Below are 16,499 nucleotides of genomic sequence, written 5' to 3' on the forward strand. Positions count from 1 at the left end.
CCGCTGGGCCGCGGGCAGGGTTCGCGGGCGTCCGCAGCCCCGGGGCCGAGGCGGGAGTCGCGGGCGGGAACGGGGACCCTGTGGCTGCCCCGGAGGGTCGTCCGGAGCCGCGCGGCCCGGTCCACAGGCCGCTCTCGGTTGAGACGCTCCCGGACGCATCGCGCGGGCCCGGGGAGATGGGCCTCCGTGGGGAGCTGCCCGCGGCGGGAAGGAGCCGGCGCGGAGAGGAGGGCGCCGGGCGTGGGAAGAGCGCGGGCGGGATGACTTCCGCCCCCCCGGGTCTGGGAGGCCGTGGGCACGTTGTCTGTGTCCCTAGATGCTTACCTACTACTTTCTGCGAAAAACGTGGTGGAACCTTCCGGACAAGGCCATGCGAAGAGGCAGAGCCGAGTGGAGTGTGGGCGGTTGCAGACCACCTCTCATGCTTATGATTTCCAGTTTTTATTTATGATTATTTTTTGAATTTTTATAATCATTTATTTGAGCCAGAGGACACACCTGGAAGCAAGATCTCAAGAGACGGAGAGACATGCTCCCTGTGTTTGGTTTCCACTTTTTCAACGTGAGTCCAGGGACTGTGACCCTCCCCACGGTCCCGGGAATCCTTAAGAGCCCAGTTGCCATGGCCGCCATGGCGTTGCGGCGTGACCACCCCGTGGCTGAGCCTTTCCCTCTGTGACATAGATGGGCACCTCCCTGTGCTGTAGAACCCTCCCTGAGATTTGGGCGGAGAAGATGTCCGATCCTGAAAAGCCATTTTAAAATGCCCCTGTGACAGACGGAGCACGGTAGTGATGCAGGATAAAGGACTGTCTTGCCTTTATGTGGTCCCATCTATACACACAAAACCCTAAGCAACTGGTCCACCATTTGACCGGTGGACCATTTGACTGGTCAACCATTTGACTGGTTGCTATGACACGCACTGACCACCAGGGGGTAGACGCTCAATGCAGGAGCTTCCCCCTGGTGGTCAGTGGGCTCGGATTGAGCAGAGCAGTGGCGCCCAGCCCGGGCTCAGGCTCCTCCCCTACAACTACATCCCTCCGTGGATCAGGCCGATACCAGCAGTCCAGCATCCCCGGAGGGATCCTGGATTGCCAGAGGGCACAGGCCAGGCTGAGGGACTCCACCCATGCGTGAATCCGTGCACCAGGCCTCTAGTAAGATTATAAAGGGGCTGAAGAAACCCTGTGCCTACTGCCCTCATAGAGGTGGTGCTTTCTGAAGAGAGGGCCGTGTCCTCAAGAGGAGCCTCGGGCAGGCAGAAGAAAGCATTGCCTGTGTCTGCCCTTGAAGAACTTCCAGTGGAAAAACAAGTGCAAATGCAAGACAGTGCAGAGTAGGTCTAGGCCAGTGGTCGGCAAACTGCGGCTCGGCAAACCGCGGCTCGAGAGCCACATGCAGTTCTTTGGCCCCTTGAGTGTGGCTCTTCCACAAAATACCAACTTCTGCGCATGGGCCACGAAGTTTCAATCGCACTGTACGTGTACGCCCACACGTGGTGTTTTGTGGAAGAGCCACACTCAAGGGGCCAAAGAGCCGCATGTGGCTCGAGAGCCGCAGTTTGCCGATCACGGGTCTAGGCTAATGTGTGTGTGTGTGGGTCCTAGTTTTGCTTCTTCATTGATTCTAGGGAGAGGGAGAGAGAGAAACATCAACCATCAACATGGATTGGCTGCCTCCTGTACATACCCTGACCAGGGGTCATGTGCCCTGACCGGAAATTCAAACCTGCCACCTTTCAGTGTAGGGGATGATGCTCCGACCCAATGAGTCACACTGGCCAGTGATTAAAAAAATATTTTTTGTTTATAAAGTAAAAAAGTAAGCTCAGTTTAATTTATTACTAAAGAAAGAAAAATATTTAATTTTAAGTTGAGTGTAGCCTAAGTGTACAGTGTGTATAAAGTCTACAGTAGTGGACAGTAAGGTCCTTGGCCTTCACATCCACTCACCCTCACTCACTGACTCACTCCATTCACAGTAAGCGCGCCTGTACAGGTGCATCATTTTTTATTTTTTATACCAGCGGTCGCCACCCGGTGGTCTGCGGACCCCTGGTGGTCCATGAGGTCCGAAAGGTTGGTGACCGCTGTTTTATGCAGTATTTTTACTGTACCTTTGTTTATGTTTAGATACAAATACTTACCATTGTATTCCAGTTGCCTACAGGATTTTGGACAGTAACATGCTATATAGGTTTGTAGTCTAGGAGCAATTGCCTCGTCCACAGAGCCTAGACCAGGGGTGGGCAAACTTTTTGACTCAAGGGCCACAATGGGTTCTTAAACTGGACCGGAGGGCCGGAACAAAAGCATGGATGGAGTGTTTGTGTGAACTAATATAAATTCAAAGTAAACATCATTACATAAAAGGGTACGGTCTTTTTTTTTTGTTTGTTTGTTTTATTCATTTCAAATGGGCCGAATCCGGTCCGCGGGCCGTAGTTTGCCCACGGCTGGCCTAGACCATCTGGGTTTGTGCATGTGCATTCTATGATGGTCACATAACAATGAAAAACGTGTCCCTGTGGTTAAGCAACACGTGACTAGAGTAGGTTGGGGGTGGGAGAGGAGATGTGAACTAGTCTATAGGTATTACAGTATGTTTGTTTTGTTTTTTTAATATATTCTATTGATCTTTTACAGAGTGGAAGGGAGAGGGATAGAGAGTCAGAAACATCGATGAAAGAGAAACATCGATCAGCTGCCTCCTGCACACCCCCTACTGAGGATGTGCCCACAACCAAGGTACGTGCCCTTGACTGGAATCGAACCTGGGACCCTTGAGTCCGCAGGCCGATGCTCCACCCACTGAGCCAAACCAGTCAGGACTACAGTATGTTTTTAAGTGAATAATTTTGTTACTTTCAAGAGTTTAAGTAATTTCTACCTACTGGTCATCCTCTACGCCTTGTGACTGATCCCTTCCCAGCTCTTCTGCTCTGTTCTGTATCGCCCTGCAAGGCGCAGTTTCTCAGGCGTCTAGGACAGCTGACTTCACACCTGGGTTTGGCCAATGGGAGACAGGGACAGGAGGCAGGAACATAAGGGGAAGGAAACATCCGGGGTATTTCTTCTCTTCCTCTCTCTTGCTGGGGCTCCAGCAGGTCCCCTGGGCTGGATCCGCCAGCTGGGATGAAGCATTTCCTTTTGGTACAGCTCTTACTATTGGTGGCATCTCGGCCTCGGTGGTGAGACAGGACAGGGACTGGGCTGCTGCAGGAAACAAGTCTACTGGTAGACAAAGCTCCAAACGGGGAGAGGGCTGTTTGGAGGCTACTAGTAAGTATGAGGGTGTGTGTGGCTTCACTCCCAACCTGCTTGGCGTTTGGTAGCAGTCTCCAAAAGCCATAATAAACATAGGTCTGTGCTCTTTAGCTCAGTAGTCCTATTACCAAGTTACCCTAAAATCATCCAAAAGAAGAAAAATGACCTGACAAAGATGCTGTGGTATGTTCACTGCCTGAACTTATTCAGTCCCCCTCCTCGGGGACATTTTACTCATTTGCATGTAGCCGGGGGCCCTCTTCTCTTGAGTTAGCTGGAACCTCGGCCATGAGACTTGGCAGCACACTGTCATTATTTGCTTGCATATCCCAGTCCCTCGTAGTCTGTTGGCTCCGACAGGGCAGCTCCATTTTTGCCCATGTTTCTAGCTCCAGCACTGGCCCAGAAGCTGTGGTGTCAGCAGCAGCTCAGGGCCTCCACTTCAGGGCTCCTGTTCAAACAAAACGGGGGATTTATTGGCTCGTGGACTTGGAGGAAGGGCTGACGGCCAGTGGTGGGAAGGGCAGGGATCCGGGCAGGCTTTAGGAATGACTGGCCCAGGTGCTGATGCCACCAGGGCAGTTCTCTCCATCCTGGCCCTGCCTTTTTCCATGCACAGCCTTATTCCCTCCCTGTGGACGGGCTTTCCCATACAGCAGGAGATGTGACCACTATTTCCTATAGACTAGCACAGTGGTTCTCAACCTTCTGGCCCTTTAAATACAGTTCCTCATGTTGTGACCCAACCATAAAATTATTTTCGTTGCTACTTCATCACTGTCATGTTGCTACTGTTATGAATCGTCATGTAAATATCTGATATGCAGGATGGTCTTAGGCGACCCCTGTGAAAGGGTCATTTGACCGCCAGAGGGGTCGCGACCCACAGGTTGAGAACCGCTGGACTAGCATCTCCCTCTGTAAATTTCAAACCTTGCTTCTCCTCCACTGCCCACATTGGCCTCTGGGGTGGGCACTGTAGGGCACACTCACATCATCAAATGACTGCAGGCCCTGCACGTTGGTGCCACAAGATGAGCTGAATCAACTTAGTGGGCAATAGAATTTCCGGAAGCCATTTCTACTCCGGCCAGCTGTCAATAACTGTGTAAGGAAGTGACTATGACCTATATAAGCCTTTCCCACTAAACGACTACAACTACTGAACTACACCTTGACATGAGGGGAAGAATGGTGGAAAAGAGGCAGAAAAAACTCAGCCAGTCAAGTGCAATAAGAATTTTTGGAATTATTATAATAGTAAAATACTAGAAATAACACAAATCTCCCAACAACAGGAATTGGCTAATTAAATGACGTATTAGCACCACAAGGAATAGCTATCTGGATTGTAACAACATGGAAAAGCATTTATGGAATAATGTTGTGCACAAGCCCACAAACATACGCTATGATTGTGTTGAAGTAAAACATGAATACAGGTCAGAAGTAAACATAAAGAATGGAAATAAATCTGTTATGATGGCAGAAATATTGGTGAAAAATATAAACACATTCAAAAGGTAAAATTTATTCAAACATTAAAAATAACTGATTTATATTTTTATACAGAAAGGTATTCATGAAATTTTAACTGACAATAGAGATTATAAAACAGCATATAAAATCCTGGTGGTGTTAAAAATAATATCAATGTGATTATATAGACAAGAAATTGGAAAAGAATGAATACCAACAGTTAACTTCAATTAACTCTGAATTATAGCTAACTTTTACATTTTAAAGTTTTCTGTATTGTCTGCTGTTTTTACTTTTATAATTAGAATTTGAAATATAGTAATTTCGCCCTAGCTGGTTTGGCTCAGTGGATAGAGCGGTAGCCTGTGGACTGAAGGGTCCCGGGTTCGATTCCCGTCAAGGGCACATGCCTGGGTTGAGGGCTTCATTCCCAGTAGGGGGCGTGCAGGACACAACCGATCAATGATTCTCTCTCCTCATTGATGTTTCTCTCTCTCCCTTTTCTTTCCTCTCTGAAATCAATAAAAATATATTTAGAAAAAGAAATATAGTAATTTCTATGAAAGAAAACAAGATCATAATGCAGCAGACATTAGACAAATGCCTCCTAGAGCAGGTGTGGCTAGTATGTGGCCCAGTTGCTGTGGTAGATAGGCTTATTTCTAACTATGGATGCTCCTGGACTTACAGTCGAGTTACTTTCTGATAAACCCCGCATAAGTTGAAAATGCATTTAATCCTGCCCTGACTGGTTTGGCTCAGTGGATAGAGCGTTGACCTGCGGACTGAGGGGTCCCAGGTTCAATTCCGGTCAAGGGCATGTACCTTGGTTGGGGGCACATTCCCAGTAGGGGATGTGCAGGAGGCAGCTGATCGATGTTTCTCTCTCATCGATGTTTCTGACTCTCTATCCCTCTCCCTTCCTCTCTGTAAAAAATCAATAAAAGATATTTTTTAAAAAAGAAAATGCATTTAATCCATCTCACCTACTGAACATCAGAGCTTAGCCTAGACTACCTTAAACACGCTCACAACACACCTTAGCCTACAGGTGGGCAGTTATCTTGAGTTTTATTTCAAGAGCCAATGCCTTCTCGGAAGCTGGAGCCACCGATGGCCGTTTTGTAGACATCGCGGGATGTGAAAACACAAAACATAATGTCCCAAACCACTGGCAACCCAGAGCACTGTAGGGAAAGGGTTGTTTACTCTAGTGGTGGCGTGGCTGACGGGAAGCCATGACTCACTGCCGCTGTCCAGCACCACGAGAGAATCGTGCTGAATATCTAGCCCAGGAAAAGATGAACATTCAAAGTAAGGTTTCTACTGAATGCGTACAGCGTTCACACCACCGTAAAGCTGAGCCGTCGTAAGTCGGAATGGCTGTTTCCCACCGCCCCTCTGATCAGATTACACGCCCAGCCCAGATGACATGTGAGACTTTTCAATTCCTCTCCTTAGGCGGAGAATGTGTTCCCACGCCATCGACTTGGGGCTTGGCAATGTGACTTGTGGGCCAACGGAGTGTGAGCAGCTATGAAGCTGCTATGTCTTAGTTGAGGCTTTATGCGTGTTTGTGTGGTGATGCTTGGCTTCTGCTTGTGCCATTCCTGTGAGGAGAGAGTGCCCCGGAAATGCTGCTGCTTCAGCCTTGGCCCTAGAATGAGAGACACACAAGTCCAACTGACCCCAGCTGGCCCAGTAGAAGCACAGTTGACCCACAGACCTGTGAGCAAGAAATCAGTGTTTGCTTTTATAAATGACTGTGTTTCGGGGTTCTTTGTTACACAGCATCGCCACGGCAAAAAGCTGACCAACATTCCGGATCCTGCATTTTTCCACATCCCCCTTGTTCCTTCTTTGGGAAAATAATTTTAGATGGGTGAGGGTGGCATCAGGGAGAACAACCTTCCTCGTTTGCCCAAATGATTGAGGGGTTTGCTGGGACATGGGGCTTCCAGGTTTATGGAGATATCATTTACTTTCCATACACGTCACTCATTTAAAATGTACAATTCAAAGTGTTTTAGTATATTCATAGAGTTGAACAGCAATCACTACAATCTGTCCTTCCTAAAAGAAACACCATACCTATTAGCAGTCACTCCCATTGTCCCCACCCCCCTCGCATAGCAACCGCTAATCTAGTTTCTGACTATAAATTTACATATTCTGGACATCTCAGATAAACGGAATCAAAATTTGGCCTTTTATGACTGGCTTCTTAGATTCATCCTTATTGTAACAGGTATAAGTACTTCATTTATTTTCTTTTGTTTATTTCCAATCCTCACCTGAGGATATACTTTAGAGAGAGAGAGAGAGAGAGAGAGAGAGAGACTGAGAGATAGAAAATGAAGGTAAGGGAACGGAAGGGAAGGGAAGGGAAGGGAAGGGAAGGGAAGGGAAGGGAAGGGAAGGGAAGGGAAGGGAAGGGAAACATCGACTGTTTGCCTTCCGTATGAGCCCCAACTGGGGATCCGATCCAAAACCCAGGTAGGTGCCCTCACCAGGAATCAAACCTACAATCTTTTGGTGCATAGGACGGCACTCCAGCCAACTGAGTGACCCACCCTGGCCTTCATTTCTTTTTATTGCCAGACAATATTCAGTTGTTGTGTATGCCACTTTTTATTTATTCACTCATCGGTGATGGACATGTGGGTTGTTTCTACCTTTTGGCTACTGGGAATAGTGCTGCTATGAACATTTCTGTATAAGTCTTTGTTTGGACATCTGTTTTCCATTATTTTGGGTAAATGCCTCAGAGTGGAATTGCCGAGTGATACCGTAATTCTGTGTTGAACTGGTTGAGGAGCTGCCAAACTGTTTTCTGCAGCTGCCGCACTGTGCATTCCCACCAGCAGTGCAAGAGAGATCCAATTTCTCCACATCCTTGCCAACACTTGTTATTGTCCATCTTTTCTATTACAGCCTCCTAGCGGGTGTCCCATGGTATCTCATAGTGGTTTTGATTTACATTTTCCTAATGACTAATGATGTTGAACATCTTTTCATGTGCTCTTTCACGATCTGTAGATCTTCTTTGGAAAAACACCTATGCAATCTTTTAAAAATCTTTTTATTTAAAAAAAATTTTTTTTAAGAGAGAGAGGGACAGGGATAGAGAGACAGAAACATCGATGAGAGAGAAACATAAGAGATCGGCTGCCTCCTGCACATTCCCTACTGGGGATCAAGCCCGAAACCCAGGAATGTGCCCTGATCAGGAATCGAACCAGTGACCTCTTGGTTCATGGGTCGAAGCTCAACCACTGAGCCACACTGGACACACACACCTATTCAATTTTGCTCGTTTTAGAATTATGTTATTAATCTTTGTATTGTTGATTTGTAAGAGTTCATCATATATTCTAGACTCTTACTACATATATGATTTGTAAATAAATATTTTCTCCCCTCCTGTGGGTTGTCTCTTTCCTCTCTTGAAGGTGTCAGTTGCAGCACAAAAGTTTTATATATTTTTTAAACATATTTTGTTGATTTTTCACAGAGAGAAAGGGAGAGGGATAGAGAATTAGAAACATCGATAGAGAGAAACATCGATCTGTGCCTGAAACCAAGGTACATGCCCTTAGCCGGAATCGAACCTGGGACCTTTCAGTCCGCAGGCCGACGCTTTATCCACTGAGCCATGCAGCACAAAAGTTTTATATTTTGAATATAATCCAATTCATTTAGTTTTCTTGATCTTTGCTTTTTGCTGCTGCTGTTGTTGTTAATCCTCACTGGAGGACATTTTTCCATTGGTTTTTAGTGAGAGTGGAAGGGATGGGGATGGGGAGAGACAGAGAGAGAGAAACACTGATGTGAGAGAGACACATTGATTAGTTGCCTCCAGAATGTGCCCCACCAGATTGAGCCAGCAACAAAGGTACATGCCCTTGCCCGGAATCGAACCCAAGACCCTTCAGCCTGCAGGCGAAGCTCTATCCATTGAGCCAAACCAGCTGGGACAGTCGTGTGTGTTTTTGGCGGTGGTTATCTACCAGCCTCCTTGTTCACGGTGGAATGTCTAAGCAGTTACGGCATTTTTTCTCATGGAACCTGGATGCCCCCTAGGTTGAAAGTTTCCACAGCTCTGCGCTATCGGCAGTGCAGTTGTTAAAAAGCCCAAGCTCTGGAGACAAACTGTATGGGTTCAGACCCCTCCCAGTGCTACCACTCAAAGGTGGTGTTCTCTTTACTGGGGTCACTTACCAGATGGGCAAAATACTGGGCACAGGTGAGAGACATCGTGACTGGGGTAGAGGAGGAAGATAATGAATATTCCATGCATCATCTTGGAATGCACCGGACTTAATAGAGGGCCTGAGCAGATCTGACAGTTCAAGAAGTAGACTCCGGCCCTAACCAGTTTGGCTCAGTGGATAGAGCATCGGCCTGAGGACTCAAGGGTCCCAGGTTCGATTCCAGTCAAGGGCATGTACCTTGGTTGTGAACACAACCCCAGTGGGGAGTGTGCAGGAGGCAGCTGATCAATGTTTCTTAACTCTCTTTCCCTCTCCCTTCCTCTCTGTAAAAAATCAATAAAATATATTTTAAAAAAAAAAAAAGAAGAAGAAGAAGTAGACTCCGGTGCATCCCTGCACATCCTCCGGCCACGCCTCTCTCAGGCTCCTGCTGCCACACCCGTTCCACGCAGGCTTTGTCAACGTTGTGTAGGTGCCACCTGGTGCATCTTGCCCCACCTTGTCTCCTGCTTCTTGCTCTGGGGCTCCTCTGATGCCTCAGCGTGGGACACTTGTGGGAACCTACTCAGCGCTAACACAGGTGCATCCTAGAAGTGGGCGGAACGGATGCCTCTGGGGCCACCATTGACCCACGGGGACAGGAGCTCATGAATTAAAGGCTGATGTACTTTGTCTCCCCCCTTGTTTCCCTAAAAACAAAAGAGGGGGGAAGGATGCCGACCAGGTATACGCAACAGCTGTCAACTTTGTCTACTAAATCAGAATCGAGAGAATTCCAGGGATCTATATTGGTAACCAGTCCTGCAGGTTATTTCTATGCACACTACAAAGTTAAAGAATTTTCATGGTAAGAGGAGCAGGGATGACAATTCTGACTAACTTGAACATCCCCTTGTATGACACAGAAAACAGTGTATGCCTTGCACCTTCTCTCCATCTTCGTGGATGCCCTTCCTCTTCTGATCGGCTCTCTGGTCCTCAGGTTCACCCTGCGTGTGTCCATGAACTTCCTTCGTGGTCTCTAAGTGAGACAACGTCTCTCTTAAGATGCCATCCCTTCCCACAAGAGGAGCTTTCACATCTGGGTTCCTTCCTGCATCCTGTCCTGGGCTTCAGCGGGAAGCAGATTCACGTTCGCTTCCTGCCCGTCCTGCAAGCTCTGGGTGATGAATGGCCTCAAGATCGAGGGGGAGGGACCCATCAGTTTTAACTCAGCTTGAAGAGTGAAAGCTGCGGGACCGGCTGGTTCCCTTACTAGGTTTCTTTTTGAGTAAGCACCTCTTTCAAAAACCACAAAGAAGTTTCTGGAAGTAATGAAGTATAATGTGTGTCTGACAAGACATCCCCCCCCCCCCCATGTGTGCATGGCCCTAAATTCATCTTTTCAGAAATTTCTCTTCCTTCCTGCACTGCCTGGGTCTTGGGGGGCATCATAAATGCATACCTGCTTTCAGTGGCTGCTTGGTTTAGTACCAGGGACTAGTACTGGTTTTCATTAAATTCTCTTGATTTAGAGTCTCCCTCTGATCAGGTTGATGGTGGTGGGGTTGAGGGATTTGGTAATTCTTCCTGCTCGGTGGATCTGGACGGAGGGATGGGCTCTCCAGTGTCTACAGTGGGGACCATGTCTCATATATCTGGTCATGTCTTTCCCCTGCTTAAAACCCATCCAAGGTTGCCAGTTACCCCCGAATGAAGTCCAAACTTGTTAGCCTCATATTGAAACCTTTCATCCTCTAGCCCCTGCTTGACTCTTGTATTATTTAGGACTCTTCAATTGCAGATGATAGAAACCAAATACAAAGAAAATCAAGTGAAAAAGAGGAAGTATTGGCTCATGTGTCTGAAAAGTCCTGAGCTACACTGGTATTCAGGAGCACACATGGTATTTTCAGGAATGACATCCCCGCAGCCCCCCCCCCTCCCCCCATACCCTGTCTCCAGGCTCTGTCTTCTGCTTGGTTTCATTTTCAGGCTCAATCCACAATATGGTGACAAAGACGAACACCACAGCGACTTCAGGTTTGTTCTTTGGTAGTTTAGCCAACTCAAAGTGACTGCAACTTGTCCAGTGAATTCCACTGACGTTCAGAGGATGTCTGTTGTCAGTGAGGCTGTCATGTACCCATCCTTGCAACATCATTGTGACTCTGATTGTCTACTCCTGATGCTTGGGAGGTGGGGTCACCCCATTTGAACTACTTTTTTGAGAGTGATGTATGGGAGTTTCCAAAGGATATCTGGGATGAGATTATTATAGCAGAAGGATGTGGCACCACCATCACCTACCAAATAGCTCTGTCCCTCTTCTTCCTTGCTAGCAGATCACATTTTGTGGAGCAGCAATGTGCTAAGGGAAGGAGAGCCCCTTGCTCAGCCTCCGGGAGTGAATCCTAGTTGATCTAACTCAAGCACCAGAACCCCACTCCTTTTGTAAGGTCTGGTTTATGGGTCTGCATGTGACCTGGCTCCAGCCAATGAGAACCTAAGGGGCTGTCTGCTGGAGGGCTCCTGGGAATGGCGTTCCTCTCTGAGAAAACCAGGGAGTTCATCAAGGAGAAGCCTCTTTCCGCCTCTCTCCTTTCCTGGATATTGTCACGTGAAGGCGAGAAGCTTAGAGCCTGGCGGCTGGCTATCCTGAATTCATGAGAGGAAAACATCCTCGAACACATCCCTTGGTGGACAGATGGATTTGTTTTTGTTGAGCATCGACCCATTCGTGGAATTGTCCGGCCATAGTGTGTAGGTATATTTAGTTTCACTGGGGCTTTCTAAACATTTTCCCAAAGTGATTGTACTAACTTACATCCTCACCAGCAATGTGAGAGGGTTCTGGCTGCCTACATCCTCACCAGCACTTCGGATTGTCCGTCGTTTTCATTTGAGCCATCCTGGTGGTGTGCAGCGGTATCCCCCTGTGCTTTGATGTCCATGTCTCTGATGACTAATGAGGCTGAACACATTTAAAAACTATTTCTTGGTCATTGGAATATCCCTTCTTTATGAACTTGTTTAGGTCTTTTGCCCATTGTTAGTGGGCTGCCTTCTCAATGAGCACTCACAGGGAGCAAATATCTCCACAAGCTGTGCCCCTGCAGAGGCCCGTCACCTATTTCCATCACCTCCTTTCCAACACGCTCCCAATCATGTCTATCCCAAGTCCTGACCGCCAGGCCACTCTTAACTCTTCATGAACCACTGTAATCTGTACCTCGGGCTATCTCTCTTTCCAGAAAAAAGCCCGGCCAGCATGACTCAGTGGTTTAGCGCTGACCTATGAACCAAGAGGTCACGGTTTGAGTCCCAGTCAGGGCACATGCCTGCCTTGCCGGCTTGATTCCCAGTGGGGGATGTGCAGAAGGCAGCCTATCAACGATTCTCTCTCATCGTTGATGTTTCTATCTCTTTCCTTCTCCTTCCCTCTCTGAGATCAATAAAAATATATATTAAAAAAAAACATTTAAAAAATGTAGTCTTCTCCTGGGGAGGAATATCCCTGATCAATTTTAACTTAAGATCTCTGGGTGGTATACAGTTCCAAGAATCTGGAAGAGCGCTTTTCAATCGGGAGATGTGGGCCCAGAGTTCAAGTTCCTGAAGGTTGGCTTCCATCTGGATAGGGAAGAGAACCTGGTAACGGTCCCTTCAATCGGGGCTCAAAGTTAGTCTTTCTTAGGTGTCACTTCCAGAAGACTCACTCTCCAGGTTTTTAGTTGTAGAAGGTTCGATCACTGTAGGAGGGTCCCGGAAAGCTTCCTTTACCTGGTGAAATACACTTTGACATAATGCATTCAAGCTTTACAGCATTGAGTCACATCAGAGTGGAAAGGCAATTAAGTAAAGGGATTGGCAGGTTCGGAATATTTAGGGGGAGGGGGAATAGGAAAGGAGCAGTCAGAGCAGTCAAGTTAGTCAGTGTATGCATTTTAGATTCCCCATCAGCTTGTTGCTTAAGCTTTTCATTTGTCTTTTGTAAAGAATCTTTTAAAGATGCAAATTTTTATTCATTAGTTTCTCAGGAGCTTCCGCATACCCATAAAAATGCACCCCATGGTTTCAGGAAAAATTCAGGACTTATTTTTCTCTAGAGCACCTCATTAATGGATAGTTTATCCGGGTTAAAAGTTCCTTACTGTGGCCACTGTCATTTAAAATTATTTTTGGTCCCGGCCGGCGTGGCTCAGTGGTTGAGCATTGACCTATGAGCCAGGAGGTCACGGTTCCATTCCCGGTGAGGGCACATGCCAGGGTTGTGGGCTCAATCCCCAGTGTGAGGCATGCAGGAGGCAGCCAATCAGTGATTCTCTCTCATCATTGATGTTTCTGTCTCTCTCTCCCTCTCCCTTCCTCTCTGAAATAAAAATTAAAAAAAAATTATTTTTGTTAAGGTTAACTCACTGGTTCAGAAAAATACAGGTTGTGGGTTCCTCATTTTTATGTACATAGTCATCTGGGGTCCCTGATGGAGGAGTCCCAGACTGTTTGGGTGAGAGAAGCCCATTTCTCTTTTTCCCAACAGTCCAGTTTCTTGTAAGTTGCTGACCAAAGGCCCAGTCCAGAGAAACAAGTGCTCAGATAAGTTTGGAGCTCTTCTATTTATTTTTTGTTAATCCTCACCCAAGGATATTTTTTTTCCATTGATTTTTAGTGAGAGTAGAAGAGAGGGGGAGAGACAGAGAAACATCGAGAGATTGAACCTGCAACCAACATACATGCCCTTGACTAGGATCAAATCCAGGACCCTTTCAGTCCACAGGCCAACACTATCCACTGAGCCAAACTGGCTAGGCCTGGAGAGCTCTTTTAAATGCAAAAACTGCAGAGCTTAGGTTTAAGAGGGACTTACCTGTGATCTTCAGATGCAGGGAGAAAGCAGTGAGCTCAAGCGACTCAGCAACTTGGCTAATTGCATGCTGCTCCTGGGGGCTTTTTTTTGGGGAGCAAAAGGCTTGCGAGGAGCTGCAACTGTGCGATATTTTATTTCTTAGAAAACGTTGTGTAGCAAATATGTCAAAATGTTGAGGTTTGTTAAAACTGAGAGGTCTGAGTACGTATGTGTACTCACGTAATAGGTTTCTTTCTGTAATATTTTAACTGTGTCTCTAAGTGTCAAGGATTTGGAGATTTGTAGGCTGGGGGTTAAGTCTTCGTTTCACCAACTAGTAGCTGCATTTTTGGACAAATGACTTCTGTTCCCATCTGAGACTGTGCCTGTTGGGATGTCACACCCTATTCACCGGCTCTGAACACTCGATTAAATTAACACCGGGAAACAGCTCGCCAGTTTTCTCTTTTCTAAAAGCCAATATTGCCCTGGCTGGTGTGGCTCAGTTGGTTGAGCGTCATCCTGTGCAGCAAGAGGTTGCCAGTTGGATTCCCCGGTCAGGGCACATGCCTGGGTTGCAAGCTCGATCCCCGGTGCAGGGTGTGCGGGAGGCAGCCAATAGATGTTTCTCTCTCTCTTTCTCTCTCTCTAAAATCAATAAAAACACAATTTAAAAAACAAATATGATAGTGGCTGCTTTACTATCAAATTTAAGTGACCGGGGCCGAAATTCCTCTATGCCTTTTCCCCTCAACACACACACACACAAAGTTTGGAGTGCTGGCTTATGCCTGGAGATCATCTAGGTTTGGAATTCCTTTGGAATTTTACACGGGATGACTTAATTTGCAATCTGCATACACAGTCCCTTTGACATTCACGGGCTCTATGGCTAATTGACTTTTGTTCTTCGAAAGAGTTTAGGTCTGCCCCTGGAGAACGCCGAAAGGCGACTTTCAGAACCAGTTCTATAGTTCTGGGACACACTGAGAAGTGGAATCCGGAATCTGCGGCATCTGTAAGTGTAGTTGTTACATACACTGCCCTGAGAAATGCCCTTAGGGACACTGTTCACAGCTCCTCCAGTCCAGACCTGAGCGCGGCCCTTCCTTTCACAGGCCTGCCCAAGGAGCCTGGACGCACTGGGGGCCGGCTCTGACGCCGCCCGGGGAGACTCTGGCCCTTGCAGGGCGGGGACCCTAAGGAGCCCCGCTGTTGGAGACGCCAGACAGTGGACTAAGAATCTGAGTCGGAGAATGGAGGGGAAGAGGCAGGTGCACAAAGAAGAATTCCGGGTTTGATACATGCTCCAAAGTTTCCAGCGTGTGACCCCATTCTGTCTCCACACCCCAAGTGCATTTTTCTTTTTACATCCCTGTCCCTCCGTTACAGATAATCTGAGTTAGCCTGGTCTTTCTCTGGTCATCATATTCCATCAGGCACCATCTCCTGTGGACTCCACCCTCTTCATATGGCTAGTCTAGGACCTGCGAGCCCTAGGCTACCTAATGTGTTAGGAATTAGTCAAAAGGGTCCGCTCTGGGCTAGTGAATTACGAAATGATGCTCCCCCGGGCAGAAGCAGCTTTCAGGCGCACGTTTGACTAACCAATAGCTCATTGGTGAGGTGTCCTTTCCTCCGGGCAGATGCCAGAGTGCGGGGCTCAGCCCAGGGCACAGGTGGCCCTGCAACGCCCCTGGCCCTCTAGCGCCCCTGGTGGGCAGTGGAGGTTGCGCCACGCGTGCTGTGCGCTGCTCAAATCTTTGGCTTCCTCTCCGCTGGCCCCGCTGCTGCTGCCTTAAAGTGGTTCCTGATGGTGCGGACAGTCTTCTCTCCCTCCCCCCGGCGCCCTGTGTCTCAGGGCGGCCGCCTGAATTCCCTGAACGCCGACTCCGGGCACTCCCCATGCCTCGGCACAAACACACTCTCAGCGCTGCACCCCAGGCTCTCGCCCTGCTCATTTCTATTTCCTCTCTGCCTCTCCCACCGGAAACCTTCCTTTACCCAGATCCCTGGCCTCGGCCCGAAAAGCCCTCGCTCTTTCTCCTCCTGGCAACACCGCCTGGTCTTCCAAGACTTGGCTCAAGCGATACCTTCCCAGGTTGGGCGGCCTCTCCCTTAGCTCTTATCACCCTGTATTGCAATCAAGGCCAGATAACCTCTGGGACCCGGCACAGTGCCTGGAGCCCACCATACTTCTAGGGGCTCATGAAAACATCTTAATTTATTTTGAAATCAGAAGACAAAAATGAACTTTAAGGGTCAAAGAAGATGTGTTATTTTTCTCGCATCAGCAAAAAATAAAGCGATTTGTAGGGCTCTCAAAATTTTATTAAATCACTTGAAAATATTTTTATTGATTTCAGAGAGGAAGGGAGAGGGAGAGAGAAATAGAAACATCAATGATGAGAATCACTGACCGGCTGCTTCTTGCACACCTCACACTGGGGATTGAGCCTGCAACCCGGGCACGTGCCCTGATTAGGAATCGAACCGTGACCTTCTGGTTCAGAGGTCCACGCTCAACCACTGAGCCACACCGGCCGGGCTTACTTTTTTTTTAAAAAAGGAAGATGTCCATGGAGGTAAAAGTGCCCAGGGTCCATGAAAACCATGATGTGGCCCTGGTTGCCACTGTTTCTCCCGGACCCACGGCGGACCCAGCAGATGGGAGAGCTTCCAGGGCGTGTGTGTGTGTGTGTGTGTGTG

At 47.8% G+C, this 16,499-nt stretch overlaps 1 protein-coding gene across 1 annotated transcript in view; it reads right to left on the reverse strand.

Annotated features, from left to right (window-relative positions):
- SPINDOC (spindlin interactor and repressor of chromatin binding) overlaps nt 1-11,108 on the reverse strand; it is a 21,230-nt gene extending 10,122 nt beyond the window's left edge. The window contains 2 exon segments of the mRNA XM_006110002.3: nt 9,464-9,552; nt 10,899-11,108. Of these exon segments, the coding sequence (XP_006110064.2) occupies nt 9,464-9,552; nt 10,899-11,108 (299 nt within the window).
- Nucleotides 11,109-16,499: the final 5,391 nt, after the last annotated feature.

Source organism: Myotis lucifugus, unplaced genomic scaffold (genome assembly GCF_000147115.1).
Source record: "Myotis lucifugus unplaced genomic scaffold, Myoluc2.0 scaffold_703, whole genome shotgun sequence".
Classification (NCBI taxonomy): domain Eukaryota; kingdom Metazoa; phylum Chordata; class Mammalia; order Chiroptera; family Vespertilionidae; genus Myotis; species Myotis lucifugus.